General features: G+C 43.0%; 1 protein-coding gene across 1 annotated transcript in view; it reads left to right on the plus strand.

Annotated features, from left to right (window-relative positions):
• The window catches only part of LOC308369136 (neuroplastin-like), a 48,558-nt gene extending 35,114 nt beyond the window's left edge, over positions 1–13,444 (plus strand). Inside the window, exons 5-9 of the mRNA XM_080843480.1 lie at positions 1,910–2,043; positions 3,424–3,697; positions 10,427–10,448; positions 10,822–10,899; positions 12,609–13,444. Of these exons, the coding sequence (XP_080699606.1) occupies positions 1,910–2,043; positions 3,424–3,697; positions 10,427–10,448; positions 10,822–10,879 (488 nt within the window). The 3' untranslated portion in view covers positions 10,880–10,899; positions 12,609–13,444. The remainder of the gene's footprint in view (positions 1–1,909; positions 2,044–3,423; positions 3,698–10,426; positions 10,449–10,821; positions 10,900–12,608) is intronic.
• Positions 13,445–13,693: the final 249 nt, after the last annotated feature.

The raw sequence follows: 13,693 nt of genomic DNA on the forward strand, positions 1-13,693 counted from the left end.
GCGTGTTTAGGATGGCATGTTCAATTATAACATGGTTCATTATGTTCGAAATGCAAAACAATGACGTAATGTACAGTAGAAGTCTATTTTTCTGTATATCATTTTTTTGGGTGAAACTTAGGTTTACGTCTTCTACGTGTGAGTCAGTAGATAGGTTAATCTTATTTACTCTAGCTCTGCAACACACCCTCACCAACACTCGTGAAGGATCAGCACTGGGAAAGTGCCTGAAAAGAGAGTGTGAGAGAGTGAGTGTGTGTGTGTGTGTGTGTGTGTGTGTGTGTGTTTGGTTGTGTAATGGAGACAATACTGTCTGTGAGATGCTAGGCTAAAAGGACGGCTGGATTACTGTCGAGTCAGAGGTGATGTGTGTTAGGGATAATGCCGTTTTACGCACGCACACACACACACACACACATACATATGCATGTACGCACGCATACACACAAGCCCTCCCCAGGCTCGCACGTGTGCTCCGCAATCACAGATGGATGATGTCATTGCCCACCAGAGGCCGGGCCTGACCCCTCCTCCCACCCCCCCCCCACGGTCACTGTCCCCCCCCCCCCCACCTCCACGCTCCCTGCCCCCCCCCCACGGTCACTGTCCCCCCCCCACCTCCACGCTCCCTGCCCCCCCCCCCCCCCCCCCCCCCCTCCTCCTGCTGCAGCTAGTGAGCGTTCTCCCTGCAGGCAGCCCCCTTATCCTGCTTAATTGCATGGAAGGAATTACCGTAATTTTCAGGGATTAGCAAAAGGCAGCAGCAGCAGCTATCAGGCTACTGCAGCGTGGAGTTAGAAGGAGTGAATATTCCTGTCTGCTGTCAGACCCCCCCCCCACCCCCTCCACACACACACTCTCCCCACTCGGCGTGTCTTGTGGAGGGTGGGTGGTGATGGTGGCGTGGGTTTGAGCGACAGTCCATCCATAGTCTCTCACGCCACAGTCGAAACAGACAGACTCAATGATGACTCAATTATGCACACACGTGCGTGGGCAGCCGGGGAGTGCAGAGCCGCACGTGAGCTTCGGGTTTAACTACGCCAAAGATATCAAGCTAATTACCCTGCAGTGCCGCGCAGCACCGCGCAGCATATCGCTCCACCCTGCTCTCACACCCTGCCTGCATCAATGGCCCCAGCAGAGGAATCAAATCCATTCAATTCAGTTGGGGAGGCTTTCCCAAGGGGATATCACCTTTCAGGGAAATTCAATCAGGCACTGGGGGATTATACGTATAGTCCTGTGTTTGGTCAGAACGGCTGAATAGCTCAAATTCATTGGCATTGCTGGAAAACTCAACTCTGACGGCATGCAGTGCATTATGTAAATTCATAAGCATGTGAATGAAAGTGAATTTTCAAAGTAAAACCAACCAATCAATCCAACCAATTTAAAGAAATTGTGCAATATAATTCAAAAGTATTACAATGTTGCAAAGGAAGACCTTTCCTATCTAAATGATTAGCCAACTATCCAATAAATAAAACGACCAAAGAATTATACTAAAGAGACATGCTGTGAAATTAAATCTTTGACAGGCAGGGAAAAAGGGGAAAAAAAAGACTTTTGGATTTTGTTTATTTGTAATACAGGAATGTATTGTTTGCTCATGTTAGTCAAGTCAAGTCCAGTCTAATGTTTGCTAATGCTACTTTACATTCAATACATTAAATGTGCAAAGTATGCATATTGCAGTGCACAACTGTTTAATTGTCTGATCCGGTTATGTGGTCAGTGATATAACACTCAGCGCATAATCATTGACGATGCACTTATAGGCTAAGCACAACTTGTAGACGTCGAGTTCACATGATGGGGGTGCAAAAAACACTTACAACCCCTAACCTCTAAGTGGCGCTGTAATAATTATTTTGTGTAGTAAGTTTGACCTTCCTGTCTCTCCTAGCTGCCCCCCTCATCACTGGACACAAGCGCAGTGAGAACAAGAAGGAGGGAGAGAACGGCATGCTTTACTGCAAGTCTGTGGGCTATCCTTTCCCTGTCTGGATCTGGAGGAAGAAAGTCGCAGATTCCTGGGTGGTAGGTGTTTGTCTGTTGTCCTGGGTGGTAGGTGTCTGTCTGTTGTCCTGGGTGGTAGGTGTCTGTCTGTTGTCCTGGGTGGTAGGTGTCTGTCTGTAGTCCTGGGTGGTAGGTGTCTGTCTGTAGTCCTGGGTGGTAGGTGTCTGTCTGTTGTCCTGGGTGGTAGGTGTCTGTCTGTTGTAATGGGTGGTAGGTGTTTGTCTGTTGTCCTGGGTGGTAGGTGTTTGTCTGTTGTCCTGGGTGGTAGGTGTTTGTCTGTTGTCCTGGGTGGTAGGTGTTTGTCTGTTGTCCTGGGTGGTAGGTGTCTGTCTGTTGTCCTGGGTGGTAGGTGTCTGTCTGTTGTCCTGGGTGGTAGGTGTCTGTCTGTTGTCCTGGGTGGTAGGTGTCTGTCTGTTGTCCTGGGTGGTAGGTGTTTGTCTGTTGTCCTGGGTGGTAGGTGTCTGTCTGTTGTCCTGGGTGGTAGGTGTCTGTCTGTTGTCCTGGGTGGTAGGTGTTTGTCTGTTGTCCTTGGTGGTAGGTGTTTGTCTGTTGTCCTTGGTGGTAGGTGTCTGTCTGTAGTCCTGGGTGGTAGGTGTCTGTCTGTAGTCCTGGGTGGTAGGTGTCTGTCTGTTGTCCTGGGTGGTAGGTGTTTGTCTGTTGTCCTGGGTGGTAGGTGTCTGTCTGTTGTCCTGGGTGGTAGGTGTCTGTCTGTTGTCCTGGGTGGTAGGTGTTTGTCTGTTGTCCTGGGTGGTAGGTGTCTGTCTGTAGTCCTGGGTGGTAGGTGTTTGTCTGTTGTCCTGGGTGGTAGGTGTCTGTCTGTAGTCCTGGGTGGTAGGTGTTTGTCTGTTGTCCTGGGTGGTAGGTGTCTGTCTGTAGTCCTGGGTGGTAGGTGTCTGTCTGTAGTCCTGGGTGGTAGGTGTTTGTCTGTTGTCCTGGGTGGTAGGTGTCTGTCTGTAGTCCTGGGTGGTAGGTGTCTGTCTGTTGTCCACCCAAAAGCGACTTAATGGAAGTCAGAAAGCATCATTTGTATGTGCTAAGATTATATTATATTTCTCTTTATTTTGGCAACCCATATATCTCCATACAAACACTTTAATTAAACACTTCTTTAAAGAGCATGCTTGTCTGTTTGGTCAGAAATAATTGTAATTTAATTTATATAAAATCTCAACTGCAATGAGAAGTCATAATAGATCAAGTGCAGGAATGTGCAGTGGAAATATGTGTCAAATACAAATAGTTCTAGTCCTGCAACTGTAATTCTGAAGAAGTTTGATCTAGTTTTTCTTTATTGTTTATTTGCATGTATCTAAACCCTTTCATGCATCCAGAGTTCTTAAAACGTCACCTGGACTTTGTAAATTCTGAGCACGTACTCACCTTTCCCCTGTCCATCACCAGGACATTGACAACTCGTCCGGCCGCTTCTTCGTCACGTCAAGGAACACCTACACGGAGCTCAACGTCATCAACCTGGACATCACCACAGACCCCGGCCAATACCAGTGCAACGCCACCAACATCATCGGCCACAAGTCCTCGCCATCTGTGCTGAGGGTGCGTAGCCATCTGGCCCCGCTCTGGCCCTTCCTGGGCGTGCTCGCCGAGATCCTCATCCTGGTCGTCATCATCGTCGTTTACGAGAAACGCAAGAAGCCTGACGAGGTGGCTGATGGTAAGCTAAGTAGACTTGTGCCACTTATTTTGTGCTTGTAAAATGTTCTATTTGCACTTTAAAATGTATAGTTGTTGGCAAACCGTTTGGGCTGATTTATAACCCTTTAACAAGATGCAGTCGGCTGCCAACTGGCCTTTAAATGTATACAGATGCTGCCAAGACATTTTCTTTGGCACAGATCCCATTGCTGTCCACAGCCATGTCAGATAAATCAGCTCTAACAGCTGCTTGATGTAATAAGAGTCGTGTCAAAGGAATCAATTACAATAAATGCCAGCTGTATCAGTAGTTGCATGTTTAAATCTTCAGAGGTAGCAGAAGCTTTATTGTCAGGCCTGGGGTCTTGGGCCCTTCATCGAATGTGCAATCAAATTTACTATGAAAGCGCGGTGGAGCGCAGTCGCCTTTCAAACGATGGATGCGAACAGAAGGGGAACCGTGTTTCTTCTCAGAGAGTCTCTGAACTGTCTTTGAAGAGGGGTGAGCTTGTCTTGTCAACAGGAGTGAGCTCGTCACACAGACTAGCACGAGGCCTCTCGAGTGTTGTTTAAACACTGTCGCTCTCTGGCAAAGTGACAGATAATTGAGCTATAATTACAACTCTGGCCACCCGTGGAGTAGCCTGCCCCGTCCAGCTGGAAGGGAAGATGGCCATCAGCTCAGGTAGCAGATAATTTGCCTCGTCGTGAAGGTGAAAAGCCATCAATAATTGAATCCTCTGAAGGGGAAACCTGGAGGGTGTTTCTACGATGGCGAGCGCCCCGGAAAGGAAGGTCACTGCACTATGACTGAAGGGGGCTTTCACCTGAATATTCATGGGGGAACGGACCCTAAAGGCGATCCAGCCCTTTCTCCCACTCCTCTGAAGCTACTACACACTGATTCTTTTTAAAGGGAATAGAACTATATCTGTGCATGGATTCAGAGATGATAGAATGTCCTTCTGCTACATACCCACAGACTTAAGAGAAATTTAAAACCCTTTATAAACATTAATGAGCATGGCAAGGCCTTTAGGAAAATTAAGATGACTGAGAACATTTGAAGTGTCTCCTGGTGCGACCGAGGAATTGAACTCCGTAGGGTAAATCACGTTTCCACTTGACATAGATAACATAGTCTTAAGTCATTACATTACTAGTGAACATGTTTGTACATTATTATACTTTTTTGTACATTTGGATTATTTGTACTTTGTTCACGCGAGGTGTAAGCGTGCCCTTGCTTGACCGACCCTTTGTAAGAGGAAAGTCCCACATCCCACCGCCCGTCTCCCAGCGAGCGCATCCATGCTGAGGCAGCCAGAGAGCTCCTCACTCTCTCTCTCACACACACACACACACATCCCACCGCCTGGGATGCTGAGGCAGCCAGAGAGCCCCTCTCTCTCTCTCACACACACACACACACACATCCCACCGCCCGTCTCCCAGCACATCCATGCTGAGGCAACCAGAGAGCATCTCTCTCTCTCACACACACACACACATCCCACCGCCCGGGATGCTGAGGCAGCCAGAGAGCCCCTCGCTCCTCACTGGAGGAGCGACCCTGACTCAGACAGCTGCCATGCGCGCCCCGTGGACGCATGCTAATTTGACCTTTACCGCTGCTAGCAGCCACACTGGGGTTTGCCGTTAACCTTTAAATGACTTCGCAGCCCCTCTCTTGCACAAGTAGCACTGTCAGTGGACACTTTGGTCTCTCTCGCAGATTAAATTAAGGCTGCGTGAAAGGTGATTACGGTTATACTGAGGTATTTAAGGATTTGGCGCAGATGCTGCATTTGTTTTTATATATTTTTTTGCAGTGTGGTATATGCCGTGGATCAATCGGATGATGCTGTTACAAGAAAAATAATCCTTAAATGGCTTACTAAAAGATATTATTAATTTATGATGATTATGTAGATCATCATCATCATGATTATCACTGAGCCTATTTAGTCATGTATGCAGTTACCAGAATTGGAATATGCCCCCCCCCAAAAAAAGTTTTAATTCATTATTAGGCAAAATATTGCATAAATTGGTCTTTTTGACATTTTGACCTTGTCCATTTTTCACAATCACTATATTCCTAGCGTTGTATTCCATACCTACAAAAAAGATACAAACTCCCAAATAATCCCTTTCCTGCCTGCTCCTCCTCAACACTGTGAAGGGTTTATCTATCCGTCCACAGTTTATCTCTTCCCCAACAGTCTTTTAAGGATAACCAGCAGATTCGAGTTAAACTCTAACTGACCCTAACCCCCAAGTCATTTCTAAATCAGGTAAGTACAGTCCAGCCCAGCAGTGTTTTTTCTCCCCAGGTGCTGTTCCAGCGTCTATTTATGCACTCAGAAAATAACTGGATATGTTGAATATCACATCCCCTTACTGCTCGCATCAAATGTGTGATTCAAGTATGTTTTTTTTTTTTCTGGTTCAAATTCGAGTCGTGCAAGGCCAAAATACAGCCAAAATAAATAAATAATTGCTTCTGCTGATGTATAGTGGTTCTGTCATATGTCTTGAGGACATGGTCAGCCTTTGGTAGAGTTGTGTAATAAGGTTGACTTGGAACAGGGCTTTCTTCCTTTGTTAATGAAGCACTACAGATATCGGACCACAAAAGCGTTTAAAACACTCTCTCAGTCCATTTTTACTTATTTTTCCTGGAACTGATGTTTTACACACAATATCTATGTTCACTTGTAGTTCAAAGGAAGAATACAAAATTTAGATGAATTGATTCACATCATGCACGCATTCTTTACCTACCTTCTGTTTGTCATGAGCCTTCAACTGTGACTCTAGCAGAGGTATACGGTGCATAATTTGTGATGGAAAAGGGTTGTGCTGTATGAATGTTTCAGGGTTAGAGAAGAGGGATAAGATCACAGGAATTAGATCTGGGGGATTTATTATTACTATCCCTTCTTTCTCCCTCCTCCCCCCCAATGGCACCATATTCATAATGGGTGGTAAGTCAGTGCACTTGCATGTCTACATATTTTATTTTTAAAATCAGCTTTTATCTGTTTTCTGCAGTCCATCCAGACCATGAATCAGATACCTGTCAATCCAGTGATTTTGATATTTCTCCACTTAACTTACCTATTTATTCTAACAACATGTGCTGTCATGGCATAGTTGTCTTATATTAATTATTCACCGGTTTTGGACACAAGCCTTTCCATGTTGTTTACTTAGTCCTTTCATCACTCCCACACTTCTGCCTCTCTCTGTCTTCTTACGGTCCTTTGAGGACGTCCTTTCTGTTAGTTTCCTGATCTGATTGGCACAGTTTTAAAAAGAATCAGCGTTGTGTATTTAAGTGTACTGCTCAGGCGGGTGGAATGTGCTCTTCGTCTTTGTATCTTGGGGGTTTTGTGCCAATTTCACCCAAAGGTGAACTGGACAAAACTCAAAACAAAACTTGAATGAAACTGAGTGCAGATGTGATTTTTGACACACTTTCAGACAGTCATATGAGCTGCTTAAGTATTTTAAAATATAACTTCTTAGACACTTGGTGTTGCCTACCGCACACCTCTGAAGTTTATCTTATCGTTGATGTCTGAAATGTGTCTGTCACGTCTGTATTTCTGTGCTTTAACCTACGAGTGCGTGTCTGAATGGCATTTATTGTTATGCAATGGCAACGATGCACAAGAAATTAACTGAAGCATGGCAATTCACAAATGCAAGGCCTATGTTTATGTGTGTGTGTTGGCTGTTATGCACGAAAACATTACGTTGCTCTAAAAGACCCTTGTGGTTTAGCAGGATTTGCAGGCGAGAGAAAGAAGCGAGGGGGAAGGGTAGATTAAGGTAACCTAGCTTACATCTGCCTCTGTAATATCAACAGAATCTCTGATGGGGACACGGCACTGCACGTCACAGCTATACTAAGTCACCCAACCGCTGTGCCAGATTGTGCTGTGTGCATGTGTCTCAGAGACCTATAGGTCTGAACCTGTTAGTCTGTCACTCACACTTCATGTGTTGAGCTCAGATTTGACAGTGCACTAGGATTTGCATCTAACTAGATTACATCCATTCTTTTGCAATGTCTGTCATTGCAATGGTGTGTAAAGTGAACACTAGTGCTCAGCCCTAGTGTGCCCTGAAACATTACAAATCCAAAGATCTTGATCTGTACTATTAGCATAGTGGAAGTTGCTACCACTCTATTAAATGCGACACTAATTGTATAAATATTAAACCACTCTAAGACACACACACATGTTTTTATACATTTTGATGTTCAGATTCTGCCTAGAATGAAGAGTGCTTAACAAATAAAATGAATTACTTTCAAGGAATACCCAGTGATTTGGGTCAGTGTGTTTTTCTTGTAGGTCAGTACCTCAAATTAAACTATAATTAGTAGTGTATATAAATATAATATATAGTATAGTTGACGGCCACATGCTTATAAAGCAAACCTTTATCTGCATTATTGATATTATTCAGGGTGTGTGTGTGTGTGTGTTTATGTATTTCAGCTGAGCTTTAAACCAGCTGTGTGTCACACTACTGATGACAGCTCTTGGCCTCTATCTACGTAACTGCATGCTGTCTTTTGTGTCTTGTTCTTTTGTGTGTCCCCCTCCCCTTCCCCCTTCAATTTATTTTTTTCCACAATCTCCTATACTCTATAAGAAGATATCTCAAATACTGGCACGTGATTTGAATGAAATATTTGTGGGATTCTATTTCGATGGAAAACAGAGGCCTTAAGGCCTAAACATTATTCATTAGTCTACACATGGGCAATGTCTTAGGATTGAAGATTTCCCCCCCTCTGTGTTTGCATTGACTGTAATAATGAGATGAGATGCCCTATGCCGGCTTTTTAAGTTTCCCTTCATCAGTCCTACTGTTTGAGTCCCAGAGTTAGAAATCCTGACGACAACGGCCCAATGCAGGTGAAATTCAGTAGGAAATGAAGTCGAAAAAAGACCAGGCAAGTTTCACGAAGAACAGAAATGAGACACTGTGTTTGTAGGATGGGCTTATACAACGGATCACATTGTTTCCACGATGTAGGAGAATTTCAGTAGAACATTTTGTAAAAAATGACCAGGCATGTTTCCGGGAGAACAGAAATAATACACACTGTATTCATACAACGGATCCCATTGTTTCCACGATGTGTGAGGACGTTCATCCTTTTTGCCAAGACTTCATATGTTGCAACACTCTTATAGTGTAAACGAAACCAGAAGCCTTATTCTGTGAAAGCACATACTGATATGAAAACATGCTTGCTACTAGGTCACCTAAAAACCAGAGCATTCACAGAAAACATCTGTCTTTCCCTCGATAACATTCCTCTGGCAGAATCATCCAGATAGTCGGGCTATCATCTGCCTCCCTCCTGCTCTCTCTCTCTCTGGGCAGAATTATACTTTTACTCAAACACATGGTTACCATATCTCATATACTCAAACACAGTTACCATATCTCATATACTCAAACACAGTTACCATATCTCATATACTCAAACACAGTTACCATATCTCATATACTCAAACACAGTTACCATATCTCATATACTCAAACACAGTTACCAAATCTCATATACTGAAACACAGTTACCATATCTCATATACTCAAACACATGGTTACCGTAACTCATATAGTAAACATAGAGAATATATTCCTAGACAAAAATGGTTCCCACAGAATCTTCTTAAAAGGTTAAAGATGCAATGATAACAGGATTTCAATATTCAAGAAAGCAGGGTGGTTGTTGGTACGCCGATAGCGTGTGGGATTATTTATGAGACAGTGAGACTAGCGATCGCTTTACTTTTCTGAACACCATGTAAAACACCCTCACTGTAATGGCAACTACATGATAGCTGTAACAGCAAGTCTGAAACTGGAGATCCATTGTGGAACTATATGGAACACCAGTGAACAATACCAAACCAAAATATTACCTTAAAATAGTTTAACTTCAGGCCTCTGGACAGGTACGTGCACAGGAATTTTGATGGGCCTATGCTCTGCCCTGGAAAAAAAGGCAACATGTTCATTTTTGTAACCGCCGCTGCCACGCCCCTCCCCCCGCACGCAAATTCTTCCTTTATTACTTGAAGCTGTGAAATTGTCAGGGTCGATCACTAACCGCTGTAGCCACGCCCACTCCCCCCGCGCGCATATTCCACAATTTTTTGTATCTAGGCCTACACGAAATGCTGGAGCCGTTATACTTCTTCTTCTTTTTTTAATAATAATAATAATAATGTTCCTTCTGAGGGGCAACTTAAGTCGAGGAGGGCAGACGGGCAGTTGCCCGGGCAACCTTAGCCCCCTCCTGTGCACGTCCCTGACTCTGGAGGGTTCAAAAGATGTCGTCGGGAATACTTCTGTGACATACCATGATAAGAAATTTAGAAGATAAAAATGTAAAATGTGAATCGACTCCACATATCGCTGTTCCCGTTTTTAGCATGTTCAATGTTTCTGGTGTAGCATGCCACACAGAGCTATATTAACCCATATAATATTATAACCATATAACATTTCATTCTACGTCATTCAGCATATTTGATACACACAAACTGATTGGGAACTCTAAACATAATTTAAAATTCTGTCTCTAGGTGAGTCTAATTATGAAAGGCTAATATGGAATGGAGTGTGTGTGTAAATGTGTGTGTTAGGTTGTCTAATGCTATTTTGTTTTTTCTCTTTGTCTTTCTTGGCATCTTGAACCCTGATACAGATGATGAACCAGTTGGACCAATGTAAGGCCATTTTATTCCATTTAAATAGCTGTGAATGATGTAGAGAACACCCATACACAATCAAACACATTAAAATAAACTGACACATATCTGTGTATGTATTGAAGTATTGGTATACAGCACCGTTTCACCATTTGAATGTTTAAACCATGACCTGAATGTGCGGATCCATATCCTATTGAATGAGAGGCACGGTCCTGTTTTGTATATAGATGAACGTATAACGGATAAATCAATACACCTTTATACCATGAGCAATTATGCTCAATATCAGCTACCCCCACTGTTAACTTTGATCTCCCGTCAGCAATTACTCACACTTCCATCTCCCCCCTTTGACAATGCAATGCTTCTGTTATTGTTTTCCTCTCAGGAAGAATTCCACAAACAACCACAAAGACAAAAAAGTGAGACAAAGGAACACTAACTGAGCTGAAAGACCAATCCAGAGGTGAGGATTATCGCCACCATTGTGTTAGCATTTTGCTCCACTGCGTTACAAACAGCACCCTCGTCACTCCGTGTGACACTATAAAAATACTATAAGTACTATCATGGTTCCGCTTAATGCTACTAACTTATGTTAAAAACAGGGCTATTTATACAATTGAGTTCAATCAAAATGTAAATATGATACACACACACCATAGCTACAAGGTGTTGCTCATTCTTTAAGGCATGGTGATGAATTTGTTATTAATATAAATATTAATATTAACCAAAATGTTGAATGTTAATTGACATCCCCCCTCCTCATATCCCACTTTGGATGCCACCATTCAAAGGGCCCCCACCAACATGGCGCCAGCGAATGGCCCACTCTGACACTTAGAGCTGCTAGGTGCTTCCTAAAGAGGACTGAATAAAGATCCAGCTGTTTTCTCAAACGTTCTGATTTAAATAGTCGAAAGAGCGGCTGGGTCTGCGATAATTGAGCTGCACATCCATGTGTTGCCACTCCATGATCGGAGCCTGAATGGAGCTAATTCAGTGTAATTATCATTGTGCTCCATCAATCCGTGATCAGCGACAGAAACGTATCCATTTATTACCCACGTGCCCCAGTAATAAGCAGCTGACAAAGCCAGACAGAAGAACTCTGCACGGCAGAGAAGACACAAATCTGAAATGCAGCTCTGTATTGACATACCAGATGTGAAACTCTGGCATAGTGCCTGAGGTGAACATGAAATGCGTTCAATGCGGTAGTGATAAGATGAGTAATATTACTACCTACAGAGCTAAAGAACGCCAACTCAAGGTTAGACAGGATAACTTTCTGCTGATCTACCTTCGAGCTGATTGGACTACTAGCAGGGTTGGATTGGGATTGTGGAAAGAATGGGAATTAATCAAGAAACAAATCTTATTTTGTATTTGTATGGTCATCCTGTACTTCATCAAATGCCTTGAGATGCTATGTTTGATGTTTGAACCCATTAAAGGTGTATTTAGCCACTGAAGCAGCAAAAAAGTAATATGGAAAAGACGAGGAGCCCAAAGGGCGTGAATGATACACAGAACAGGAATGATGACGCTCAAAGCAAACACAACTTCATTGCTTCAGTGCACATATAATGGCTCCAGCATTCAAGAACACAAAGAATTTTGACAAGCATTGGGTATTAGATTTTTTTTGTATCTTTATCTCCTCCATTCCCGTATGTGTTAACTGCAGAATGAATAACAGAGCAGAGATACTAATTTCAATAAATCATAAAAAGAAGAAGAATGGCGGTGCCAGGACAGCTGGGTTTAACACTGTCACTAATGATAGCCTGTGACTGAGACGTGTTCTGTTAGGGCTCAGATACACATACGCGTTTTTGTAAAAACGCGACGCTAGGAAATACATTGATTCCTATGGTACGGCGCGCTTTCACGCAAAGCGCCCCGTACCATAGGAATCAATGCATTTCCTAGCGCCGCGTTTTTACAAAAACGCGTATGTGTATCTGAGCCCTTTGTCTGTCTGTCTTTAAAGAAAGGGAGCTTGAGAACTATTTAGGGTTTTTAGTCATACAGCCCTGTGATGATTTAATTTAGAGCTTTTTAGGGACACGCACATGCAGCAGCCTCGAGTGCCAAGGAGCTGGAGGTTTCTGAAGCGTAATCAGACTAATCAGTTCAGTAACCCCTGACCGTATGTTTTTTTCACAGATGAGTGACTGCATATCGTGACCATATGAAGGTATCTGGGAGGAGGTCCTGGTGGTTTTTAATGAAGCACATCTCGTTCGGAGAAAACTAACTAACTACAAAAAAAAAAGAAGCGAGAGAAAACAATAACAGCACAACACTGGCAGAAAAGAACTCAATGACTGTCTTAAGCATGCCTTATTCAGTCTTTTGTGAAACGATACGTGGACCCAGGTGACTCAAATCCTTTTGGAAAAGGTGTACACATTGTTTTTTTCTGTTTTCTCTCTCTCCCATGTGCTATCGATGTTGCTCGTGATTATTTTTATCATTTCATCAGACTTACGGTGATCCGTATTTAGTCCCCCCCCCCCCCCCCTCGTTTTCTTATCTACATATCGTCTCAAATGCATGCAATATCAGAGAGGTGTTCAGAGTTCACATATTCTTCATTTCTATGCTTTTTCTTTCTCTGTGTGTTTTGCATCCGAGTAAAGGGTTTATGCTTTTCTAATGAAAATTTCCAAATGGGGAAAAAAAAAAATCACAAAAATTAATAATATAGAAATTATATGTGCAGTTTATCTTTGAATGATATATGAGATATATGAAAAATATTATATAATATGGATGTGTGTGAGTGTAAAGAGATCATTTTAATCAGTTGGAATGCACAGGCCCGGCCGGAGAGGTCAGAACAGTATTTAACCATGTACGTGATAGAGAAAATGCCGGTTAAATGTTACATAATTTTTTTCTCTTGAGTAGATGTCGTATATATATGTTGCGCTGTAAGTGTTCCAATATTATATAGCATATCTGTAAAAAAAAAAAAAAAACGAAATCAAATATCATTTTATATTTCTCAATGTAATCCATCCGATTTTTATTTTTTAGTCAACGAAGCATTCTTGTACAGCATGGCCATAACCCTATGCAATCTGTATTTGAGATAGATCTACTGACAATAAGATGGACCATTGGGGAGTTTTGGGTGGGGTATGGAGGCTGAGCTTTACTGCAGGGGTGGGAGGGATGGGGGAGGGAGTGTGTCATTGAAAAGGTGGTACAGTGCAATACTCAGAGTGGTAGCTGCATGGCTAAGT

Source organism: Sprattus sprattus, assembly GCF_963457725.1.
Source record: "Sprattus sprattus genome assembly, chromosome: 8".
Lineage (NCBI taxonomy): Eukaryota > Metazoa > Chordata > Actinopteri > Clupeiformes > Clupeidae > Sprattus > Sprattus sprattus.